Source organism: Salmo salar, chromosome 25 (genome assembly GCF_965601325.2).
Source record: "Salmo salar chromosome 25, fSalSal1, whole genome shotgun sequence".
Lineage (NCBI taxonomy): Eukaryota > Metazoa > Chordata > Actinopteri > Salmoniformes > Salmonidae > Salmo > Salmo salar.
This window is the reverse complement of record NC_138315.1, coordinates 2,232,364-2,257,494: the sequence shown is the minus strand read 5'-3', so window position 1 is coordinate 2,257,494 and position 25,131 is coordinate 2,232,364. Positions and strand designations below refer to the sequence as shown.

At 40.5% G+C, this 25,131-nt stretch overlaps 1 protein-coding gene across 6 annotated transcripts in view; it reads left to right on the top strand.

The window, feature by feature from the left end:
• Positions 1-25,131, top strand: part of LOC106586049 (dachshund homolog 1) — a 290,058-nt gene that overhangs the window by 204,464 nt on the left and 60,463 nt on the right. For 2 of the 6 annotated variants that reach the window (XM_014172867.3, XM_014172864.3), the window contains 4 exons: positions 6,655-6,827; positions 6,957-7,049; positions 7,368-7,569; positions 8,008-8,142. In XM_014172867.3, the coding sequence (XP_014028342.1) occupies positions 6,655-6,827; positions 6,957-7,049; positions 7,368-7,569; positions 8,008-8,142 (603 nt within the window). The remainder of the gene's footprint in view (positions 1-6,654; positions 6,828-6,956; positions 7,050-7,367; positions 7,570-8,007; positions 8,143-25,131) is intronic. The other 4 variants (XM_045707806.2, XM_014172866.3, XM_014172865.3 and 1 more) reach the window with 3 other exon arrangements.

The window sequence follows — 25,131 nt, the reverse complement described above, 5'->3', positions numbered from 1 at the left end:
TTACAAACAAAGTACTAGGGTAGTGAATTTATGTTAGCTTTAGGAAAGCTAAAGTTTGCCTACAAAGCTGGAAGGTACCAGTATCTTCTTGCATTGTAAAGTGTTCTAGCCTGTTTGGACATTGTTTTGCGAACAGTAATGAACAGTTTCAACATTTCTTCATGATGTGTCGCATTATTCAAGTATGTTAACTTCTGTGCAGCATGAGTGGGGCGCTAACATAATGCGGCCCAGACTCTCAGTGCAGGCTAGCAATGAGAAAGTAGAGCAGGCACGTTGCGCGCTATAATAAGGGGTCGGCTGCGCTGATAGACAGGCTTGATCCGTGAGATACATTTGACAGAAGTACCGAATGTAACAACAATTCTAGCACCGAATAGTTTTTAATGTTCTAGTATTGAAAAAGTACCAAAGTTTAAGTATACCGTGCAACACTAGAGTAAATGTGCGCATAGCGGTTCAGGGGGAGGCAAGTCATTATGCTACCTCATCAAACCAAAGATGTTTTGTTATCATTACTTTCTCTAACATTAATTTACATTACATTACATGAGATAAGTATGCAAGTGTTCTCACCTGAATCATTGGAAAGTATGTGTATCTCTTTCATGCTGCTGCTATAGGAATGTCATGTGTGTTGTGTGTAGTCTCTGTGTGGGTGTGTGTGTTTGTTTGTGTGTGTGATTGTACGTGAAGGGGAAGTGTGTGCGTGTCTGTCACAGAAGGCTGCTGAAGGCTCATAATAATGGCCGGAAGGGAGCTCATGGAATGGCATCAAACACCTGGAAACACTGTGTTTGGTGTACTTGATACTATTCCAGTTACTCCTCTCCATGAGCCTGTTCTCCCCAATTAAGGTGCCACCAACCCCCTGTGGTGTCTGTGTATATGTGTCTTTATGTCTGTGTATGCGTGTGCCCGTATGTGTGTGTGTGTGTGTAGGGGATGTGTGTGCGTTTCTGGGTATGTGTTTGCACGCACGCACACACACACACACACACACACACACACACACACACACACACACACACACACACACCCCGCTAGAACACCAGAAGGATTAACAATAGAGGATATTGCATCACTTCAGGTTAATGACTCAGTCATTTTCGTCATTGAAAGAGGTAGCAATTATTGCCCTCTTTTTAATCATGTTAAACCCTTCATCAACTGATTTTGTATTAATACTTGAACCTGCTTGTCGTTTTCCAGACCTACTCCATGTGTCAACACCTTTTTAATCATGTGATCTTTCCGAAGGGTGTTCGAATTCATTCCATTTATCCTCCATGATTTGGATTGTTGCTTATTCATGCGTGCACTTCCAAAGTACTGTATTACCCATTGCTTGAGCTGTTTGCCTGCGTATTAATTCATGTTATGTTTTAATGATGGTAGCTAAGTAGGAGTTTACCTTTAGAAGTCCCTAGGGCTTACTCCAGGTAAATTACTCAAAATGCTGTTGTTTATGCCTTTCACTAGGAAAGCAACACATGGGAATTAAACTCGCTGAAGTTGAGCTACTGTATAGGGGAATAACAGTAACTGACAAATGAATGCATCTAGCGATGTGGTTAAATTAAAACCTCACTTACTGTAATGTTGATCAAGTTAGGTCCTTTTCGGATTGTTCAAAACATTTATTGAAAGGGGTCAAAAACAAACAATGCAGTCACACACGCACTCATACCAATGTCCATATTATTTAAAATGACAATAGTTGGCCAATCTAATTCTAACCCATTCAGTATAAATTCATCATATACTGTAAGTACCTGGGAAAAGTAATTGAATCCCATCCAAAACAAAGCCAGCAACAATATGTCTGAAGAAAAACACCCCCTCAAATAAACAAATAAAACACTCAGCAACGTTCCAACAACACCTAATCTATTACATTGAATCCAACCAATCCAAACCAATCTCTTTGTGCCCAGTGCCTTACAATCCCCCATAAAAGGACTATATGAACTCATCTTGGCCTACAGCAGGTTCTCCTACAGTCAACTGAATGGGCCTTTATGGAGGAAACATCATTGGTTGAGAGAGATCATTTGTATGTGTGTGTGTGTGTGTGTGTGTGTGTGGTGGTGTGTGTGTGTGTGTGTGTGTGTGTGTGTGTGTGTGTGTGTGTGTGTGTGTGTGTGTGTGTGTGTGTGTGGGTGTGTGTGTGTGTGTGTGTGTGTGTGTGTGTGTGTGTGTGTGTGTGTGTGTGTGTACCTTTCAGACTGAGACATACCATAGAAGTACAATACAGTGGTTAACACAAGAGACATCACTCAGGACTATGATTGATAAAACAGTATTTGAATGACAAAAGCAAAGTCATATCAGTCTCAGGCAATGATTTTTTTTATTTTAATCTCTCTCCCCTTATGTGTATGTTGATTTCTTGAAGATGTATGTCAGACGCAGTGTGTGTGTGTGTTTCGGTCTGTGTTCTTGCACATGCCTGCGCTGCATGTGTGCTTGTGCACTTCGCCGTCTGTATCCCTCAAAGGCAGAATAGCGCTCCCCACGTTGGCCCTTGAGTGCATTGGAAATGTAGATACACACATACGTACAGTGGGCCTCTCCATGATGTCTCACTGTAAGTACCCCTGACATCAGGCCCTCTGTGGCACTGTTTTAATTGAGCCCAGGATGCTGAGAGTTAATTGATTCAGAAACAGAGATCCAACGGAAAAGTTGGTGGGACTGAAGGTGCACGCCTTGGTTTTTTTCTCCCTCGCCTTCTTCATGTTTGGGAATGCTTGCCACTCGGAATCTGCATGCCATCTTTCTTATGGAAATCAACATGATTCGGGAGGAATGGGAGGGAACAACGGAGAGAAGGACTACCTCTGTGTCTTTCATTTCACAGCCCTTGTCTTTTGTGGTTTTCTTTGCGGTGTAGATCGCCTTGCCCCTTGTTGGCAACTGATGTTTTCTCGCAAAAGCAGAGCTGTTTTGTGGATTAGCTTTGTGTGGTGGTTCTAGCTGTGTTTTTTCTCTTCTTTTCTATAGAGCCAAACTGCCAAAATAATATTTTTTTTTAAATCTGGTTTTTAGATTTTGGCTTTAAACTACTTCAAGGGGAAGCATCTTAGTGGCAAAGGAACAAGACCAACATGTTCCCAGTCACTTTTCATCCCGCCAAGTTCAATGCCCCCCAAAGAAGTGGTGGAAGGATCTTCAGAGATAGATGGAGGGGTTGAGGGTAGCTGAATCATGGGACTAAAAACAAACAAAAGATAACTAATGTCAAATATACTGTGTCCGTAAAATGTACATAGTATGCATTAGCTGGAAGTAGAAGCCTAAGTGTTGTTATCCATTAGTTTACTCCAATTAGGGAGGGGTGGTAGGGTTAGGGGAAAATAATATATATACAAATATATAAGCAGTACCAGTCAAAAGTTTGGACACACCTACTCATTCAAAGATTTTACTTTATTTGTACTATTTTCTTCATTGTAGAATAATAGTGAAGACATCAAAACTATGCCAAAGGAGGTGAATACTTTCGCAAGCCACTGTAATTGATTTGATAAAATAACCGTCATCACATTAATGATAGTCACGTCGCAACAATTTTTACTATTTTCTATTTTGTGCAAAGCTGTTGTTAGGGTTCGTTCCATTCGTCCTTGTCAATCATTGGCTCATTGGTGAAATTAGCGTTATGACAATATCTTTAATTAAAGCATTCAAAAACCTTTAATAATGCAATTGCAGACAGAAGTTGACAATCAGGAACATTGCACGCATGTTTCCGAGTACGTTCTGCATCAAACAAAAGGTCTCAAGTTGTTTTGTTAAACCCTAAGTCCAGCCCTGGTGATGTCACTACCTACGTCATTACCTTTTACTCCTGTGACCAAAACCATGCCTACAAAGCTATATTAACAATGGCTTTTAGTGTTATCTAAAAACTTAGCAGTAAATGTCCACTCCTCAAAGTTGATTTATTGTGGAATGTTTGACTAGTCTTATCCCCTACACTCCCCTGCAGAGTTCTGTCTCAGTCACACATTTCTCAGAGAGGGTCTCTTTATAAGAGAGAGAGAGAGAAAACTAGAAAACAACTGTGGAAAAATTCTAAACCTCTATAATGAATATATATATTGTTCATCTGTAGTCTAATACCCTATAAATGTAAGGAGGGAGGGGTCTTATAACCCCTCCCCTTCTATTAATACAACATATGCATAATCAATTATTCTAATACATCAAACATTTTGGTACAGCCCTTATCATGACCCCTAGGTGAACCCAACACTGTCATCAAGGCAAAGGGTGGCTACTTTGAAGAATCTCAAATATAATATATATTTAGATTTGTTTAATATTTTTTGGTTACTACATGATTACATATGTGTTATGTCATATTTTTTATGTCTTCACTGTTATTCTACAATGTAGAAAATAGTAAAACTAAAGAAAAACCCTGGAATGAGTTGGTGTGTCCAAACTTTTGACTGGTACTGTATATATATATATATATATATATATATATATATATATTTTTTTTTTTTTTTTTTTTTTTGTATAATATATTTATAAAAAAAAGATATGGGGGATTGGAAATGATGCAGACAAATGCATTGATAGAAGCAATATTAAAGCTGGTGTTAGTGCAGAGAGTAGGGTCCTTGTGGCTTCCGAAACACACACCTAGCTGTGCTCATGTTCTTTGAAAGTTAGACCGTTTTCATTATACTGTACCATCTAAAGGCACAGCAGAGCATTCCTTACATTTCTGGCCAACTAATCTCTCCACTTTGACCAATTAGATCACTAATTACAGAGCCAAAATGTAATAATTTGAAACATTTGTTAGATATATGATCTCGTAATGGGGTACGGTGGCCAATGCAGATCACAGAACAGAGCCGAAATGAATTGAAAGTTCCCTGTTGTTGTAAGAGTTAAAAGTCCAGACAATCCCTATACACTATCCAGTAATTAGCCTGTAGCCATTTGTCACACTGTAGTTCTGAAGATACTTGTTTTGTTATTAGCGTGTTTTAACAAGTCATTTGGGTAATGGCTTCCAATGATTGCCTTCTTTTGTTTGTCCCAAATGGCACCCTATTTGTATAAAGAATAGGGTGCCATTTGGGATGCAGCCTGAGATTATGCCTTATGTGTAAGTAGTGAGCCCTTTTTCCATAACGTGGACTTTTTTACAGCCACAGAATAATTGATGTGCCTTTTATGGCTGTGTAAACTTTTGGCTTTGAACTACTGTTATCATCATTACCATTTTCATTACAATTATGGTATCTATTATTAATATCTGTTGTTAAACATTTACACCTCAAAATATACTGTAGGAAAGGACCGGGTTTAACTCATCCCGCTAAATTTATTAGAGTAAAGTAGTGTAGTTTTGTTTGATAATAATACTTTTATGTTGTTATTTTGGCATTGCATGGCATGTTAGTATCAGTGATCTGTAGGTTATACCAGCATGGCCACCAACCTCGGTATGAGAGAAAGAATATTTCAGTAAATCTTAATTCAATCAAATTTAAAATGCGGTATTTGCATTTTTAAGCCCTATTCGTATGGGATTAGTTTTGCTGGTGGAGGTCGAGTAATGTAATTATGTGCACGAGCACAAAACACCATATCTGTCATTTTAGCCCTGTCCGAATCTGCCATGGCAGTTATTTTTACATGGCAGGAGAGTAACAATTCCAGACAGAATAAGCTACTGCTGATAATACTAGTCCTGTGCTAATTGACATCCCTGTGTTTTGAGAGAAATGTCTGAGTTTGACAGGTGTTGCTCGCATTTTGAGCAAGAAAACAACAACTGATTCGATAAATAGTTGTGCATAGCCTATATATGAAGGGCCTACATGTGTCAATTTTCACAGTAAATGCTTTTGTTTATACGTTTTGTGTGAATTAATTGAACATCGCCAAATGCATCAGTAAAAAATATTGCTCCTATTTAATACAACCCTTGCTGTTAATAGATCGCAAAGCAGCAGCATACACCTGAGCTAAACATTAGGAAATTACAATTTAACTTTGTCATCCATAGCCTAAAAACGCATCTCAAGTGCAAGTGCACCGTTTAGCTCAAATCTGAAAGCTGGGGGGCATTTACTGTAGGATGTCTTCTAATAAAATATCCCAACATAAAATAGTGATTATGACCAAGCTTCCTAAATTCAAATGTTATGGCTACAATATACCAAAGATGGTTTGGTATGGTTTCTAAACTTGGGAACCAGGCTCAAGTTATCAGTGTTGCCCTGTTATCACCGAGACTTGTTGAAATATCTTCACGCCTAGAAAAAAACCTCCAGGCTTCTGTCATAACTGTCAATTTATTGAAAAAAAAATACGATTTACAGGGATCAGTTTTGAAGAAAAAAACTGCTCTGGAATAAGGGACATTCTGCGGTAATAATTACATAACCAACGTTCTCTAGTAATACTAGTCACATGTGAATAGGGTTTTACAGTTACATTTAGATAAAGCTTTTTCTTATGGTCTAACAAAAATCTTAACATTGTAGAAGGCTATGACTGAAACCAGCCCTTATTGGTTACCTTTATGTCAAATTAACCAATTAACCGATCAATTTACTCCAATCCAGATGAACCAATCAACCATGGTTTCCGTTAACCAATCACTTTTCTCACCTGTTGTAGGTTTGGAACTGCCCTTCATGATGATGCCCCATCCCCTGATCCCGTGCAGCTTGCCCCCTGCTTCTGTCACCATGGCAATGAGCCAGATGAACCACCTTAGCACCATCGCCAACATGGCCGCCGTCGCACAGCAACAGAGCCTGCCCTGCAGAATGGTCACTTCAGTCATCAAGGTAAGCTGTGTATAATAAACATAATACTAAACTATAAAGTATTGTATTATATGACAGTGTTTCCCAATCCTTATCCTTAGGACCCATAACTAGGGCAAAAATAAAATATGCACCCATTTGGGTCCCCAGGACCAGGATTGGGAAACACTGTTATATTCCAACATGGCCGATGTGGCACAGCAGCAGAGCCTGCCCTGCAGAATGGTCACCTCAGTAATCAAGGTAAACTTCTAGAATGGACTTAATTTACTAAACTGTATAGTAAACACATTACAACATGGCTGCCATGACACAGCAACAAACAGAGCATGCCCTGAAGAATAGTCACCTCAGTCATTGAGATAAACTGGCAGAATGGACACGCACTGTGTATAACTAACATACAGCTTTGGACATTTAAAGTTACTTATCCTGAACTTTTGACTGCGATGATAGAGTGGGAAGCACTATGGAAATGTACATTGATTACATAGCATCTACTTTCATGGACCTTAGTTGTCACTGATGACCTTGTCACTGATGTCCCTCTGTCATTGACAGGAGCGTGTCCCAGACAGTCCCTCCCCCACCCCTTCCTTAGAGGACGGCAGGAGGCCCGGCAGCCACCCGTCGTCCCACCGCAGCAGCAGTGTTTCCAGCTCACCGGCCCACACAGAGAGCTCCTCAGACAGGATACGTACGTCCCCCTATTCCCTCCCCATGCAACGAGTCAGACTGGCTAACTGCGTGTTCAGTTCCGCAAGTAAACAAACCGACCCCGCTAACCCACTAACCCAATTTTGATATTGTTGTTTTTGTTGTACTGAACCGATAAATTGACTGATTTGGGATTTTGTAGTGCTCTTCAATCCTAGTCCTAGTTACTCACTGGGTGTGTAGGTTTTTGTTTCAGCCCAACAGTAGTAACACACCTGATTCAACTAATCAAGTGCTAGATGATTAATTTGATGATTAGTACAATTGATCAGTTTAATCAGGTATATTAGTGCTGGGATGGAACAAATCCATGTACACTAGGGGTCCTTAGGACCAGAATTGAAAAACACTTATTCTGAGTCATCCACGTGTTCAAAATTTGATAGCTAGCTGTTCATTTCCAAAAACAGGGCATATACAGGTCAACTCTAAGAGACAAAGACATCTTCTAGCTCACCTTTACTACTCTCTCTCTCCTCTCCAGCCATACATCAGAATGGTCTTTCTATGAACCAAATGAACCAAGCTCTGCTGGGCCTCTCCCCTAGCATTCTGCCTGGGCCTAAAGAAGGCGACCTGGCCCACGACATGAGTCACGAAGCAAAGAGGATGCACAAAGGTAAGACGTGTCCTATTGAAAAACCTATATGCACGTTAACAAAGGTAAGATATGTGTCCTATCTTCATACATATAGAGTGCCTTCAGAAACTATTCATACCTCTTAACTTATTCCACATTTTGTTGTGTTACAGCCTGAATACAAAATGGATTAAATATATATCACCCGTCTACATGCAATACCCCATAATGACAAAGTGAAAACATGTTTTTAGACATTTTAGCAAATGTACTGTATTTAAAATTAAGTACAGAAATATCTAATTTACATAAGTATTCACACCAATGCGTTAATAAGTGTTCAACTTTGGCAGCGATTTCAGCTGTGATTAAGTAAGTAAGTCTGTAAGAGCATTGCACACCTGGACTGTACAATATTTTCTCATTATTCTTTTCAAAATTCTTCAAGCTTTGTCAAATTAGTTGTTGATCATTGCTAGACAACCATTTTAAAGTCTTGCCATAGATGTGCATGCAGATTTGCCACTCAAGAACATTCACTGTCTTCTTGGTAAGCAACTCCAGTATACAGTGAGGGAAAAAAGTATTTGATCCCCTGCTGATTTTGTACGTTTGCCCACTGACAAAGAAATGATCAGTCTATAATTTTAATGGTAGGTTTATTTGAACAGTGAGAGACAGATTAACAACAAAACAATCCAAAAAAACACATGTCAAAAATGTTATAAATTGATTTGCATTTTAATGAGGGAAATAAGTATTTGACCCCCTCTCAATCAGAAAGATTTCTGGCTCCCATGTGTCTTTTATACAGGTAACGAGCTGAGATTAGGAGCCTGATTAACTCTCCAGTCCTCCTAATCTCAGTTTGTTACCTGTATAAAAGACACCTGTCCACAGAAGCAATCAATCAATCAGATTCCAAACTCTCCACCATGGCCAAGACCAAAGAGCTCTCCAAGGATGTCAGGGACAAGATTGTAGACCTAAACAAGGCTGGAATGGGCTACAAGACCATCGCCAAGCAGCTTGGTGAGAAGGTGACAACAGTTGGTGCGATTATTCGCAAATGGAAGAAACACAAAAGAACTGTCAATCTCCCTCGGCCTGGGGCTCCATGCAAGATCTCACCTCATGGAGTTGCAATGATCATGAGAACGGTGAGGAATCAGCCCAGAACTACACGGGAGGATCTTGTCAATGATCTCAAGGCAGCTGGGACCATAGTCACCAAGAAAACAATTGGTAACACACTACGCCGTGAAGAACTGAAATCCTGCAGCGCCCGCAAGGTCCCCCTGCTCAAGAAAGCACATATAAATGCACGTCTGAAGTTTACCAATGAACATCTGAATGATTTAGAGGACAACTGGTGAAAGTGGTGTGGTCAGATGAGACCCAAATGGAGCTCTTTGGCATCAACTCAACTCGCCGTGTTTGGAGGAGGAGGAATGCTGCCTATGACCCCAAGAACACCATCCCCACCGTCAAACATGGAGGTGGAAACATTATGCTTTGGGGGTGTTTTTCTGCTAAGGGGACAGGACAACTGTACGGTCAAATCTTGGGTGAGAACCTCCTTCCCTCAGCCAGGGCATTGAAAATGGGTCGTGGATGGGTATTCCAGCATGACAATGACCCAAAACACACGGCCAAGGCAACAAAGGAGTGGCTCAAGAAGAAGCACATTAAGGTCCTGGAGTGGCCTAACCAGTCTCCAGACCTTAATCCCATAGAAAATCTGTGGAGGGAGCTGAAGGTTCGAGTTGCCAAACGTCAGCCTCGAAACCTTAATGACTTGGAGAAGATCTGCAAAGAGGAGTGGGACAAAATCCTTCCTGAGATGTGTGCAAACCTGGTGGCCAACTACAAGAAACGTCTGACCTCTGTGATTGCCAACAAGGGTTTTGCCACCAAGTGCTAAGTTATGTTTTGCAGAGGGGTCAAATACTTATTTCCCTCATTAAAATGCAAATCAATTTATAACATTTTTGACATGCGTTTTTCTGGATTTTTGTTGTTGTTATTCTGTCTCTCACTGTTCATAAACCTACCATTACAATTATAGACTGATAATTCCTTTGTCAGTGGGCAAATGCACAAAATCAGCAGGGGATCAAATACTTTTTTCCCTCACTGTAGATGTGTTTTAGGTTATTGTCCTGTTGAAAGTTGAATTCATCTCCAAGTGTCTGGGGGGAAAGCAGTTTGAGCCAGGTTGTCCTCTCAGATTTTTCCTGTGCTAAGCTCCATTCAGATTTTTGTAAAATCCTGATTAACTCTCCAGTCCTTAATTATTACAAACATACCCATAACATGATCCAGCCACCACTATGCTTGAAAATATGGAGAGTGGTACTCAGTAATGTGTTGTATTGTATTTGCCCCAAACATAACACTTTGTATTCAGGACAAGAAGTGAATTGCTTGGCGACATTCTTTGCAGTATTACCTCTGTCAATTAGGTTAGTATTGTGGAGTAACTACAATGTTGTTGATGCATCTTCAGTTTTCTCCTATCACAGCCATTAAACGCTGTAACTGTTTTAAAGTCACCATTGGCCTCGTTGTGAAATCCCTGAGCTGTTTCCTTCCTCTCTGGCAACTGAGTAAGGAAGGACGCCTATATCTTTGTATTGGCTGGGTATATTGATACACCATCCAAAGTGTAATTAATAATTTCACCAAGCTCAAAGGGATATTCAATGTCAATTTTTTTATTACCAATCTACCAATTGGTGCCCTTCTTTGTGAGACATTGGAAAACCTCCCTGCTCTTTGTGGTTGAATCTGTTTTTGACATTCACTGCTCAACTGAAGGACCTTACAGATAATTGTATGTGTGGGGTACAGAGATGAGGTTGTCATTCAAAAATCATGTTAAACAATATTATTGCACACAGAATGAGACCATGCAACATATTATGTGACTTGTTAAGCACATTTTTACTCCTGAACATGTTTAGGCTTGCCATAACAAAGGGGTTTAATACTTATTGACTCAAAACATTTCTGCTTTTCATTTTTAATAATTTGTCGAAAAACAATTCCACTTTGACATTATGTGATATTGTGTGTAGGCTAGTGACAAAAAAATCTGAATTTAATCATATTTTTAATTCAGGCTGTAACACAACAATATGTGGAAAAAGTCAAGGGGTGTGAATACTTTCTGAAGGCACTGTACCTTGCAATGTATCGTATTTACATTCCATACGTCTATGTATGTTCCATTCGTGGTTTAGTTTGGTTATGACAACCGCAATGCAACCATGTATTGAATATTGAAAAATGTTTGTGTTTACATATGTCAATATAATGGTAAATTATTTTAACTGATTAAAAAAAATGATTACTACTTGTTCACTTATGGTTTAATTCTAACAAATACCAGAAAGGTAAGTCATCTTAGTAAATACTAGGTGAAAATGTACCTTTATTTATGATAGGTAGTCTGCTAAATGCTTAGATAAGTCTCTATACTGTAGATTCATTCCACTACCATTCCCCTCTATTAAGCAAGATTTAGAAACATTTATTAAACAATTTTACTCAAACAGGGAGCAGATACAAATGTATAACGCTGTGAGTTAAACATAAAATGATGCAAATAATTTATTTTAGTATTCTATGATGGTTTAGAGCTGTGCTGGGATTGGGTTTGTGTGGTGTTGGGTGGGGTGGGGTGTGGTGTGGTGGAGGTGGGAGGTTGATAATGATAACAAAACCACAGTGGAAATCATTGGGCTGTGTGTTCCCTTTTGGTTAGCGGCTAACAATTAGCCCAAAGTGGAGATCAGCTCTAGTCCTTCCACTCACAATATGAAGTAGTAAATAGTAATAATTAGTGTGATCATGCTCTGAATTCATAGGTCAAACTCCACGGCTGTGGCTGTGTGTGTGTGTGTGTGTGTGTGTGTGTGTGTGTGTGTGTGTGTGTGTGTGTGTGTGTGTGTGTGTGTGTGTGTGCGTGCATGCGTGCGTGCGTGTGTGTGTCTACATGTGTGTGTTACAGTGTGCAGAGCTGTGACCATCGGGGGACATAGTGTAATAACCATGAATATTAACCAACATGATCTTCTTCTACCCCCATCTACATTCTCTGTACTACTCTGCTCAGTGCTCACCTCAACACACTCAACCAGTCTTTGCATAAACAGAGACATAACACATAAACCTCAGCCTATTAACACCATGCTGTTCTACCATACACACATTACAGTTTTGTTGACAATTCAGACCTGTGATGTCCTATGATATGTGATAGAGAGAGAAGGTGGGGGGGGGGGGGGGGTGAAAACCAGACAATCCATTTATGTAACACACACACAAACAAACACGACCACATTATTATTGAGATTGTAAATTCCTAATATGTCACCAGTGTTGATTAGGATTCCGGGCTCTCCAGCGCGTTGTACCAGAGGTCTCGGTTCTGCAGAAAAACATTTTTATAAAATAACCCATTAATGCAGAGGAGTGCAACTAAATTAGTTACCAATTTGCTGAGCATGAATTAATGAAGAGAGCTTCTCGCAGCTCCCACAGTTGTAATTTTCATAATAACCCTGGACCTTTATTTGGCAGGTTGTTTAGTTTTTTCGTTTGAAGGTTTTCATTAGTCTAATGAGGAGTGTGCAAGGGCGAGCAGTCAGCACAATTTACATGAGGAAGCTATCATAATAAATGAGGCAATTTGAATAACACACACAGCTTTATGCGGTGAGATAAGAGAGATTGTATTCGGTCGGCAGATCCAGCGCTGGTAACCAATACATTAGAACCCAACTTAATAACCAAAGTAATCCCAATAAAAGCTTTAAGTGAAGGAAATAAAATGACTGATTGATATATTGAACTGTAATGATATGATACATGATGCATTAGATTAATAATATAAATGTGTTCCATTGTTAAAGAGCGAGGGAAGAGGAGGGAGGGAGGGATGGAGAGGAGGAGGTCTGCGATTTGCTGCTTTGTTTATGGCAAGCTTTTTAATTAGGATTGTTCATCGGATCAGTTTGTTTAGACAAATGAGATAACATTCCAATGGTTTAATGATATTTCTCCACTTGTTTGATCTTTATGGTCTTGGTCGAGAATTAAATTAATCTCATGCATTATACTCAGAGAGAGAGAACAGGGGAGGGGACTGTAGGATGCAGTGTTAGGGTTAATAATATCTGCTCGCATCGGCTATCGAAGACAAAGTACACCGTTACTGACACTGTAATGCAACCAATCATTTGTTGCTATAAAGATCTCTCATCAGTAAGTATCTGCTATTGAAGACAGTTTCTGTCAGTGCAGTATCTGTGTAGTTTGACTGTCTTCAATAGCAGATACTTACTGATGAGAGGTCTTTATAGCAACAAATGGTCTTTGTCCTTTGTCATTAAAGAGGATGTGGAAAAGAGCGGAGACATAGCTTCTGTAGCTTCATAGCTTCTTTTCCACATCCTCTTTGATGACAAAGGACAAAGACCATTTGTTGCTATAAAGACCTCTCATCAGTAAGTATCTGCTATTGAAGACAGTCAAACTACACAGATACTGCACTGACAGAAACTCTCTCTCCGCCCTTTTCCACATCCTCTTTAATGACAAAGGACAAAGACCATTTGTTGTAGTTGAAAACGCTTTATAACTTCAAGTCCAGTCCATCCTCATTCTAGCTCACAACCAGATGGTATAGCTTTCGGGTGTCTTTTCAACTTTTTTAGCACAATTATTGTTGGAAAGTAACGATCGGTTGCAAATAGGATTTGATGATATGATGATGTTTCATAAAAAAATTGAAACGGCAAAAGTACAAAGGCCAGCTATGTATCTCACATCAAGCTAATTGAATCGCTTCACGAAGGGAAGTCTGTGGTGATCACTTTCGACAAGCCGCGTCTTGTGAAACAGCAGGTAGTTGACAAACAAGGCAGAATAAAAGACACGGAAGCCTTTGGTTTTAAACACATTTTAGATATCAAACATTGAACATGATTTGATTTACTGGGGGAGAAGCCTTTTTAAACACAAGCAATATGCGCAACACTCCGGTGTTGCTGTAGAAACCATATGGCAGATGAAAAGCACAAACAGATATATTGATTAGCCAAACATCTCGGGAGAAGTAGCTGGAGAACAACGAAATCCAGGGCACCAGACGTTTAATTTTACCAGTGCAGCTGACTGTCATTGTGGCAACTCTGTGATACATTGACTTATGCATTTGTTGATTTTTATTTAATGTAAAAATGTTATGTGTGAAAATGCGCTAGATGTTTCTATTCACTTACAGTGGTGCAATGGAACCAATGGAATACTCTCAAAAGTAGTAAACCTGCACATCTGTCACGCCAAACACCAATCTAATGCTTGATGCATCTGAAAGAGAACAAATACTATTTCCACCCGGGTCTGGAACTATAGTCTAGTCATGACGTCACACAACTGTAGCGGCTAGAATGACTGACAGGTCTCGTATGACACAAGGAGACTTGGAAAGCAACCAATCTGTAAAATGATTCTGTAAACCATATTCTAAAAGGGGAAAGGTTTGACTGTAATGGGATTTATTCTCACTTCCTGTGTAAATGTTATGTATCCTTGTTGACACACTGTGAGATGGACTGATAATGTCCCACCTCGGATAAATGGATCATCCTGGTGTATCTGATCACACAGAGACATGTAAAGTGCATCCTGATTCCATTGGATAAAATGGGGGAATAAGTATAATTTTGTAGAAACAATCAGATTTTCCACACATTTTCTATATGGTACTAAAAAGTAATAAAGAAACTGTAGCCTACTTGTCACTGAAGTTGACTAATGTGTGCTGATAGTTTTAATGCAGCATTATATCTCGCCTTTCATTACCCCTTTAACCCTAATTTACTGTAACACAACTTCTTTGAATCTTCATTCAGATCCAGGCAGAGAAGCCTGTTCATAAAACTAAAACACAAACAGGAATACATGCATGCTTGCATGCACACTCACATACGCGCACACACATACGCACACATACACACACAAACGCACACACACCAATTACTGTACATTTAACATTTAAACATAACCTAAATCACACATAATTGGCATCTTTGAAACAAGCATTAGCCAAGTAGTGTGCTGTGCTAAATCAGAGCTACAGTATAGTGTTTGTGTCCAGTAAGACAGTCGGGCAGACATATTGGTGTCATTGCATGGCATTGCAATCCTACAGGGAGTATCCAATGCTGTTCTCTTCTGTTGTGTTGTGTTCTAACGACATTAGCTGGCGCTAATCCAGACTGAATATACTGAGTCGATCTCAAAGGAAGACAAAAGACCTAAGCGGAAATAGGAAAGCCAAATGTTTAGTAAACTCTTAAAAAGGCCCAGCTTAGAGAGTTAGAGGGTTAGAGAGAGAAGAGCTCCGACTCTCTCTGCAATTGCTACAAGCCTAAAAGGGGGTTTGAAAAATGAATACAAATCCATTAGCGGGTCCTGGTTTCACAGTTATAAAAAATACTTAAGGGCAGGACGTGTTAAACGTGTGGAAATCTGTTTTGATAACATATTGGGCTTATTGGGCTTTGCCGCCGCGGCTGCTCGAATTAATAACACTTAATTTGCAGACGGAAGAAAGCCGTGGCATGGTATTTCCAGTTAAAGAGATTAATTTTTAAACACCTAATTGACAGGCCAGGGTCAGGCGGGATAAGCAACAGACTCTGTAAGAGACGGCCGCGCGGCAAAGTCAAGGTGACTGGAATACGCCTTTCAAAAACACCCGTAGAAAGGGAGGAGAAAGAGAGAGAATTAGTCGTCAAGAAGTGTCCCTCCACCCCCTATTATCTCTGTCTCTCAGTCTGTCTCTCTATCTCTTTATTATGAATGATTTAGTTTCCCAGTGAAAGGTTATAAAAGCCATGTATAGCAGTGTAATATCCGTAGAGGGAAAATGTGAAGGTTTGACTCGCAATGTCCTCAAGTCAGCTAGCTACCAGACTGCAATGTGATAAGAGGCACTGTTCTGAATAACTCCTGCCTCCAAGAGGCTGTTTCTGTGTTTTATAGGCTTTACAAAGGAAAAGCACACAAATAGCATTTGTGGCGTGGCTAGTCTGTAAACATGATGAACTGTTAGTGAAGTCGCTAACGACTAAGGCTGCTGAAAGCTAGAATGTATTCCAAATGGCACCCTTTTCTCTATAATGGCCTACTTTAGAGAATAGTCCTATGGGTCCTGATCAAAAGTAGTGTACTATATAGGGATTATGGTGCCATTTGGGACACAAATGCTGGTGTTTACCTTGGCTGAGTATGTGGTGCTTGGCATGTTGGTAATGTAGCATCGCCTAATTACTATTTACATGTAAACATGAAATGAGACAAACAACCTCACAAAATGGCTATTTAGAAAAGGTGAGGAAAAATACAGTAATTCATATTCAGGGTCAACCTTATCTGACTGTAACAGTTGTAGAAGCGGTATGTGTTGTTACTTTGAATCGCAAATTTCCAGAATTGGACATAATCCTACTAATTGTTTTCTGCTTCTGTCCAAGGGCACGCAGGTACAATATGGGCTGGCTATATTGTAATATGCATAATAGCAGATGCTCTGATATGTAAAGTATGGGGGGGACCAAGTGCCTGGTTATACTTTTTTCATCATTCTGTTGAAAATAACCCTAACCCTAACCACTGTATGGCTAATGTGCTTCGGCCTAATCCAATACAATGAGTGCTTTGATATTCAATTACTCATATTCAATCCAATGTATATATAAAGCCATTTTTTACATCGGCAGTTGTCTCAAAGTACTTTTTTCTCTCTCTTTTCTGACAGTCTGGAGTAGAATAGCAAGCATAGCCAAGCAACAATGCCTTACCCCTTGTGCCTTACAGTGCATCCCTCTCACACCTCACTAAGGCACTTGTTCATTCCCCCAGCAAAAGGTAACATGAAACAGAGGCCTGCTGCTGTGTGTTCCTGATGGACAGGCAGATTTCACCTTGGCCAGTGAATGATAATGCATTATTAAATTTGCCTCCGCCGCTCTCCTAGATACACTAGGAGCTGACCACAGCATATTTATCTCCCCATCTGAGCCTCACGTTGGCGCACATCTTGGCAGCCAGAGCGTATTCTGTCACTTTTGAGGCATTTTAAAGATTAAAAAGAAACCCTCTGCCTCTTTTTTTTTTTACGTTCCTTAAAAGCATCACCCTGCTCTTCTTTTTCTTCTATGAAATGCGATTAGCGGATGGAAGAGGGTGTCACGCAATGGAACATTCATGAGAAAGGTAGGGGGGTGGAACACATATCCAAATGAACTGCCCTCCCCACTCCCATCTACCCCACACCCCCTGACCTGAAGCAATAGTCCCCTCTCTGCACAATCAGCACTCCCTGTCTTTCTTCCCTCACACAGGGGGCAGGGGGAAAATTGATTGATCCTCTATCAAATAATTATTTTGCTTGGGCATATGCACTGACAAGTTGTTTGATCACAAAGCATTATTGTCTGCCAAGTCACATTCCGGGGCTTGTGATGGCTAATGATAGGTAGATAGGTAGTGAGCATCTTTGAAGCCCCCCCCCCCCCCCCCCCCCCGCACAACACCAAGGACACTAGGTTAGAAAAAGAAGACTGATGCACAGTGGATTGGGCTAAAGTAAGGCAAATAGGGAGATGAAGAGAAGTCACTTACAGGGGAGATAGCTGAGTTTTAATGATACTCTATGTGAATTGAAAACCCATCAATGTTTGTAAAGTGTTTAGGTCGAAATTGTTGAGGTTGCATTTCTGAACCAACCTCAAGAAACAAAGAAAAGTAGTGTGAGGCATATAAAAACAACCTTACCTTGTATCAAACACTAGTTAGAGCATTTGAGTCCTATTGAAACCACCTTACTTCATACCATTTTGGTATTAGGCAAACATACCACTGCACTACTACTCATAACCACTGAAATACACTTAGGAAAAAAATGATAACTTTTGTTTCGTTCCGCTTTGATGTTCTTCAGGATTTGGTGTTCTGTACTGTATTTCAGCTTCACCTGACATCATCTCATGTTTGATCAGCTGTTGAATTATCTAGGTGATCGTGCCTATTCTGCATTCCATCAGTCATACTGTAGGTAAAGTACGACTGCCGCCAGAACAGGTCTGCAAACAGGAAATATCAGGACATTTAGGGCAAGGCGCTGACTTTAGTAGGTAGTGTCTTACATAGCTCAAACAGTCATCTAAATCTATTGGAAGCAGTATTAGAACAAATGTTTGAATACTTTGTGTTTTTATACTGCCAGAAGAAATGGTGCTTTTCACCTTATGTAGCCTTGCCCACTTTACCCAGAACCATTTCAAATGTGTTTGTCTTCCAACTTCCGGCCCATTGACACACAAGGAAAACCATACTTAAATATTAATTGCATTTGTCTATGTAACTATGAAATAATATGACAATAAAGTGCACAGAATTGGAAAGATGCACTACATGGCCAATCTGTGTGCTTAGGGTCACTGAACCTTCACCCCAGTCTAAGGTCCTGACCGCTCTAGAGCAAGTTTTCATCAAGGATCCCTCTGTACTTTTCTTCGTTCATCTTTCCCTCGATCCTGACTAGTCTCTCAGTCCCTGCCGCTGAAAAAACATACCCACAGCATGATGCTGCCACCACCATGCTGCACTGTAGGCATGGTGCTATGTTTCCTTCAGACGTGAAGCTTTCATTCAGGCCAAAAAGTTCAATCTTGGTTTCATCAGACCAGAGAATCTTGTTTCTCATGGTCTGAGAGTCTTTAGGTGTCTTTTGGCAAACTCCAAGCGGGCCTTCATGTGCCTTTTACTGTGGAGTGGCTTTCGTCTGGCCACTCTACCATAACGGCCTGATTAGTGGAGTGCTGTAGAGATGGTTGTCCTTCTGGAAGGTTCACCCATCTCCACAAAGGAACTCTTGCGCTCTGACAGAATGTCTGGTTCTTGGTCACCTCCCTGACCAAGGCCCTTATCCCCTGATTGCTCAGTTTGGCCGGGCATCATTCCATTTAAGAGGCCACTGTGTTCTTCGGGACCTTCAATGCTGCAGACATTTTATTTTTACCCTTCCCCAGATCTGTGCCTCGACACAATCCTGGCGCGGAGCTCTACAAACAATGCCTTCGACCTCATGGCTTGGTTTTTGCTCTGACATGCACTGTCAACTGTGGGACCTTATATAGACAGGTGTGTGCCCTTCCAAATCATGTCCAATCAATTGAATTAGAATGAGGCTGTAACGAAAAAGTAAAGGGGTCTGAATACTATCTGAATGTCAGACCATGTGACATCCCGAAAATCGGTCTTCTCACAAAAATGTCTGTAGCATCCTAACAGTTTGACCCCTCTATGACCACCTCTATGGAAAAATGATGGTGTTCACTGTTTTGCTCTACGACCCCCGCAAGCATCACGGGACAAGTCTGAAGGTAACCTGGTACCGGTTTAAAATATGAATGGAAGTATGGAGGTAATTTTGTGCCAACAAAAAAGGGATTAAATATGTGTCCACATTTTTTTTTAAATATTTCCTGAGCTATCTTATGTCCCCATAGCTTTCTTATATCCCAATAGAGTAATACATTCATAAATGACAGAACAGATAGTCAAAAAATATATCATAAGGAATGTGTCAAAATCTTACTCCTTATGATTTATTTTTTGACTATCTGTTTTCACATTTATGAATGTGTTATTCTATGGGCATTAGTAGCAAAGGCCAAATTCAATGTTTTATCTTTTTTTTAAATAGTTTTTGGTGATACCTATGGAGGTCCTAAAATTCTAAATCAAATATCTAAATGAGCCATGGTATCTTAAAACAACTCCATATGTTTTATGGAGGTGCCATTGGTAAGTACATTATATATTTTTTGTGACACAATCTCATAGTACATAGTACAGTAAAAGGATGACGTTTCAATTTGCAAGGCCTTTATCAAAATGCAACATCAAATACAGGGACCAATAAATCCAACGCAATGAATCTTGTATTGTCAATCTGTTCACATAACCCTCTTCTGTCAACTGTAAAGAGAAGTAAAACATGTATTTTACAATTCCTTTTTTTACAGGTGTGCTCTGCAGACCTGGGTTCAACTTCAAATACTATTCTGCTTTTACCAATTGTCTCAGCCTGCCTAGAGTGCCATATGGGTGGGTTTGCCATTTTGCAAAAACATTTTTTTGGTGCCATTGCGCCAGCCAAGCTCATTCAAGCCCAGTTTAAGTATTTAAAAATATTTTGAAGGAGTTCCCACATATACTGAGCGCTCGTTGACTGCTTTTCCTTCCCTCTGCGGTCCAACTCATCCCAAACTATCTCAACTGGGTTGAGGTCGGGTGATTGTGGAGGACAGGTCATCTGATGCAGTACTCCATCACACTTCTTATTGGTCAAATAGCCCTTACACAACCTGGAGGTTTGTTGGGTCATTGTCCTGTTGAAAAACAAATGATAGTCCCCTTAAGCACAAACCAGATGGGATGGCGTATCGCTGCAGAATGCTGTGGTAGCCATGCTGGTTAAGGGTGCCTTGAATTCTAAATAAATCACATACAGTGTCACCAGCAATGCACCCCCACACCCTCACACCTCCTCCTCCATTGTGGGAACCACACATGCGGAGATCATCCGTTCACCTACTCTGCGTCACACAAAGACATGGCAGTTGGAACCAAAAATCTCCAATTTGGACTCATCAGACCAAAAGACATTGCTCGTGTTTCTTGGCCCAAGCAAGTCTCTTCTTATTGGTGTCCTTTACTAGTGGTTTCTTTGCAGCAATTCGACCATGAAGACCTGATTCATGTTGAGATGTGTCTGTTACTTATTTGGGCTGCAATCTGAGGCTGGTAACTCTAATGAACTTATCATCTGCAGCAGAGGTAACTCTGGGTCTTCCTTTTCTGTGGCGGTCCTCATGAGAGCCAGTTTCATCATAGCGCTTGATGGTTTTTGCGACTGCACTTGAAGAAACGTTCAAAGTTCTTGAAATTATATGGACTTAGTCTTTTACCAAATAGGGCTATCTTCTGTATAACACCCCTACCTTGTCACAACACAACTGATCGGCTCAAACACATTAAGAAGGAAAGTTATTCCACAAATGAACTTTTAACAAGGCGCACCTGTTAATTTTAACATGGCGCACCTCATGAAGCTGGTTGAGCCAAAAGTGTGCAAATCTGTTATCAAGGTAAAGGGTGGCTACTTTGAAGAATTTCAAATATAAAATATATTTTGCTTTGTTTAACACTTTTTTGGTTACTACATGATTCCATATGTGTTATTTCATAGTTTTGAAGGAAAAACCCTTGAATGAGTAGGTGTGTCCAAACTTTTGACTGGTACTCATTATATTAACATGCGTATAGACAATATCATATAGGTTATTATTAATTCCGGTTAGGCGGTTGATGTATGTGTTTCTGAAGAGAGATCTCAGGATCAGTGTATCATATCTGTTCTGAGCAGAATGAATGCTGCTCCCTTGTCTCCCCTGACAGCCCCTTAAGGAGTTATGAATATTTCCTCCATGCAGACTTTCCATCTGTGTGACACTACCCGTGGCCTTGAGAATGCGTTTCAATCTATTAAGTCAAATCAAAAGAGTCATCACATCAAATTGGTGGGGGGAGAGGGAGAAGGGGATATAGATAGGTAGAGGTAGAGAGAGACTTAACTAGTCAAGTCAGTTAAGAACAAATTCTTATTTACAATGACGGCCTACCCCAACCTGGACGATGCTGGGCCAATTGTGCTCCGCCCTATTGGACTCCTGATCACGGAAATGGGGTGAGAGAGAGAGGGAGAGAGAGAGAGAAACAGGGAGGGATAGAGTGACACTGAATTGGTTACTACTGGAAAAGTGTGATATCTTATGATAAAATATTAGGATGTCACTTTCCCAAAAGTCATGGTACATGTCAGTGTTTTGAGGTCCCAAATTCTAATTCTAAGCCTGTGGAGAGTAATGTTTGGAGGAGAGTGTTTAGGAAACAAGGCCCACTGGCCACACTGATTATCCCGCGCACCTCTCCCTCTCTCTCTCTCTCTCTCTCTCTCTCTCGTGTTCTTTTTATCTCTCTCGCTCTTTCCACATAAATGGGTTTGTGCAGCAAGCCATTTCATCTCTAAGTTAAAGGAACACTAGGGATAGAGGTAGAAAGGAGGGGAGAATGAGAGAGAAAGAAGGGAGAACACAGGGCTTGATTTTCCCGCTGTGATAAGAGAGTGGTAGCCAAATGTTACCTGTGTAACCTGTGCCAAAGCATCTGGGGCTCTTGACTTTGTCCCCCAGCAGGGATGGAGCACACTCTCATTTTCCTCCTCTGCATCCTCATACTCCTCTTCTCTGTCTTGAAAAGGAAATTCGTTTTTAAGGTCCAATGCAGCCGTTTGTATTCTAATATCAAATCATTTCTGGGTAACAATTAAGTACCTTACTGTGATTGTTTTCAATTGAAATTGTCAAAAATAATCCAAAATAGTTTCTTAGCAAAGGGCAATTTCTCTCTGGAAGTGTTCTGAGTAGGGAGGGGAAAAATTAAAACTAGCAATTTGGAACTCTCTTTCTCATTGGTCTATTAACTAATATAGTGCCTGGTTATGTCACCAGGCAGGCCAAAACTCCATCCCACCACAACAGGCTGACATTTAAAAACGTATTTCCAAACAGCTCTTAGACTAAAAGGTCATTATCATAATTTTCACAATTTGACAGTATTATTCTAACCTCATAGTGTGGAAATATATATAAAAACACAGGGAAATCACATTATTGACTGCTCTGGGCCTTTAAATGTGTGTGTACGTTTGACTGTGTGTCTGCATGTGTGCATGCTTGGTCCTGCATGGCTTCATTTGTGTTTGTGTGCACATGTGTTTCGAGTGGTGAAAGACTACGTTTGGGCATATTCTAATGAATCTATGTTGCTTATTTCACGTGCGTCTTTATTTCCTTGGATATTCCACAAAAACATAACATATCTAAAGATGAAATCCACTTTCTCGATTGAAGCAAGGTTCGTGTACATTTGTTTCGGAGCTAGGGTTTCTTTGACAAGGGGAAGGAAAAAAACGATGGAATAACTACCGCTACAGTCGCGCGGTAGCGTCGTCTTCTATTAGCGGGCAAAGAGGTCACAGCCACTCCATTTGAAGGAGGACAACTTCCTCCCTCCACTGCTGGCAGGTCAAATAAAATCTAATTGTGCCTGGCTGAAAGCACACCGCCCTGCTTTGTGTAGGTGCTGCTGACAACCTCCAGGTTTTAGCGCTCCATTATCCTGCTGGGAGGAACACACCGTTTGCAAGGACACAGGCTTAACCTGTCAATATATCACACTGACTGCTCTGGCCCCAGCCAAATGCACAGGCTGCAGAGAGAGACTGTTTCTCTCTCCCTTGATTTGCTCTCTCTCTTTTGCTCAGTGTCTCTTTCTCTATATTTTATCTCTCTTTCTCTCGCCCTCCCTCCTTCTCGTTCATACTCGTATCTGTCTACCTTCCCCAAACCTATCATTTTATCTACAGGTCCTTCTGTCTTACATCTCTCTTTCTCTTTCTCTCCCTTTTTCTCTTTCTCTCTGTCTCTGTATTTATCTCCTCTTTCCCTCCCTCCGTGTGAGGACTCAGCTGAAAGCTCCCAAGGGAGCTCTGGATTCAAACACAGGAACCAGAAAACATATGGCACATTTTCAAACTCCCAAGGTCAATTACAGCTATTATTTATCCAGAGATTGTGACTACATTTCCCAAAGTTTCCTCTAGATTTACCACAGATTGCCAACGCATGTCTTTCACATTTAAATCCGGGGCAGTATTTTGTTGCACCCACCTCTCGCTTTCCCTTCCCCGCGACTCTCCATCAAACATTTCAAAGGTTTTCAAGTGGATTTTTTGTATTATCTCTGGTTAACTTACGGCATATATTTTTCTCCCTCCTTGACATCGCTTGGTCCGAGTGCCACTCCTCGCACAACACAAATCTAATAACATGTAAATTGGAGATAAGCCCAGATTCCTCAAAGTTATATATTTTTTTGCATCCGTAGTTTGTCAAGTCAATTCCTTGGCCCCCTGTTTTAGAGGCACCACAACACATGGAAGAGTAAGAAAATAAACTGGATAGGTGATTCATCATTGCTATCCCACTGTCAAGGACTCCCACTGCTACTATTGAAGGCTGGATGCAAGGAGAAGAGGGAGGGGGGGTTATTTTTAAATGATGGCATTTCATTCAGAATGCATTGTATTTACTTTGTACCAAAATGTTATTATCCAGCTGAAACAATGTTATTTGTGACATGGTTGACCTGAGAAAAGGGGGTTTGTTCCATAAGTATTTCACAGCGGAGGCCCCTACGTAGAGTAGCCTACATACAGCACAAGAGACTGTCACAGCTGCTGCTGGTAGCGCTCGCTAGCAGAGAAGTATCACCTGGAAATGCGGCACTCCATTCCAATCGGCTCCATCACTCCAGCGTCGCTCGCTGTAATTAAGTTGAAGTCAATGATGCCGGAGTGATGGTGAGGAATAAACATGCAAACACATGCCAGCAGGCTAGGAGAGCCAGAGTAGAGGAGAGAAGGGGGGAGGTATGGAAAGGGGAGAAAATGAGGAGAAGGGAGGAAAGGTCTGGTGAAAGCCTGAATAAGAAAAAAACTGTTCTGGAGTTCTAATAAATATAGTAAACAAATAGTGATTACTTTATATTGATTGCATTATCAGTGTATTTGCTACCAGTGAAAGACAGCTCAAGCAAAAAAAGAAAATGATCTGAAATTGTATTCTAATAAAACAAAGGTCCTTATACATTTCACAGTGTTGAACAAACATTGATTACTGAATATTAATTGAATTAGCCATTTATTTGCTTCCACCTTCCTGTATTTGCGCACACACCTATCTTGGTGAAAATGAAATTAACTCTGACAAGCGTCGCTGTTCAGCTCTGTAGTTGTGAGTCTATTTCGAACAAAACACAAAG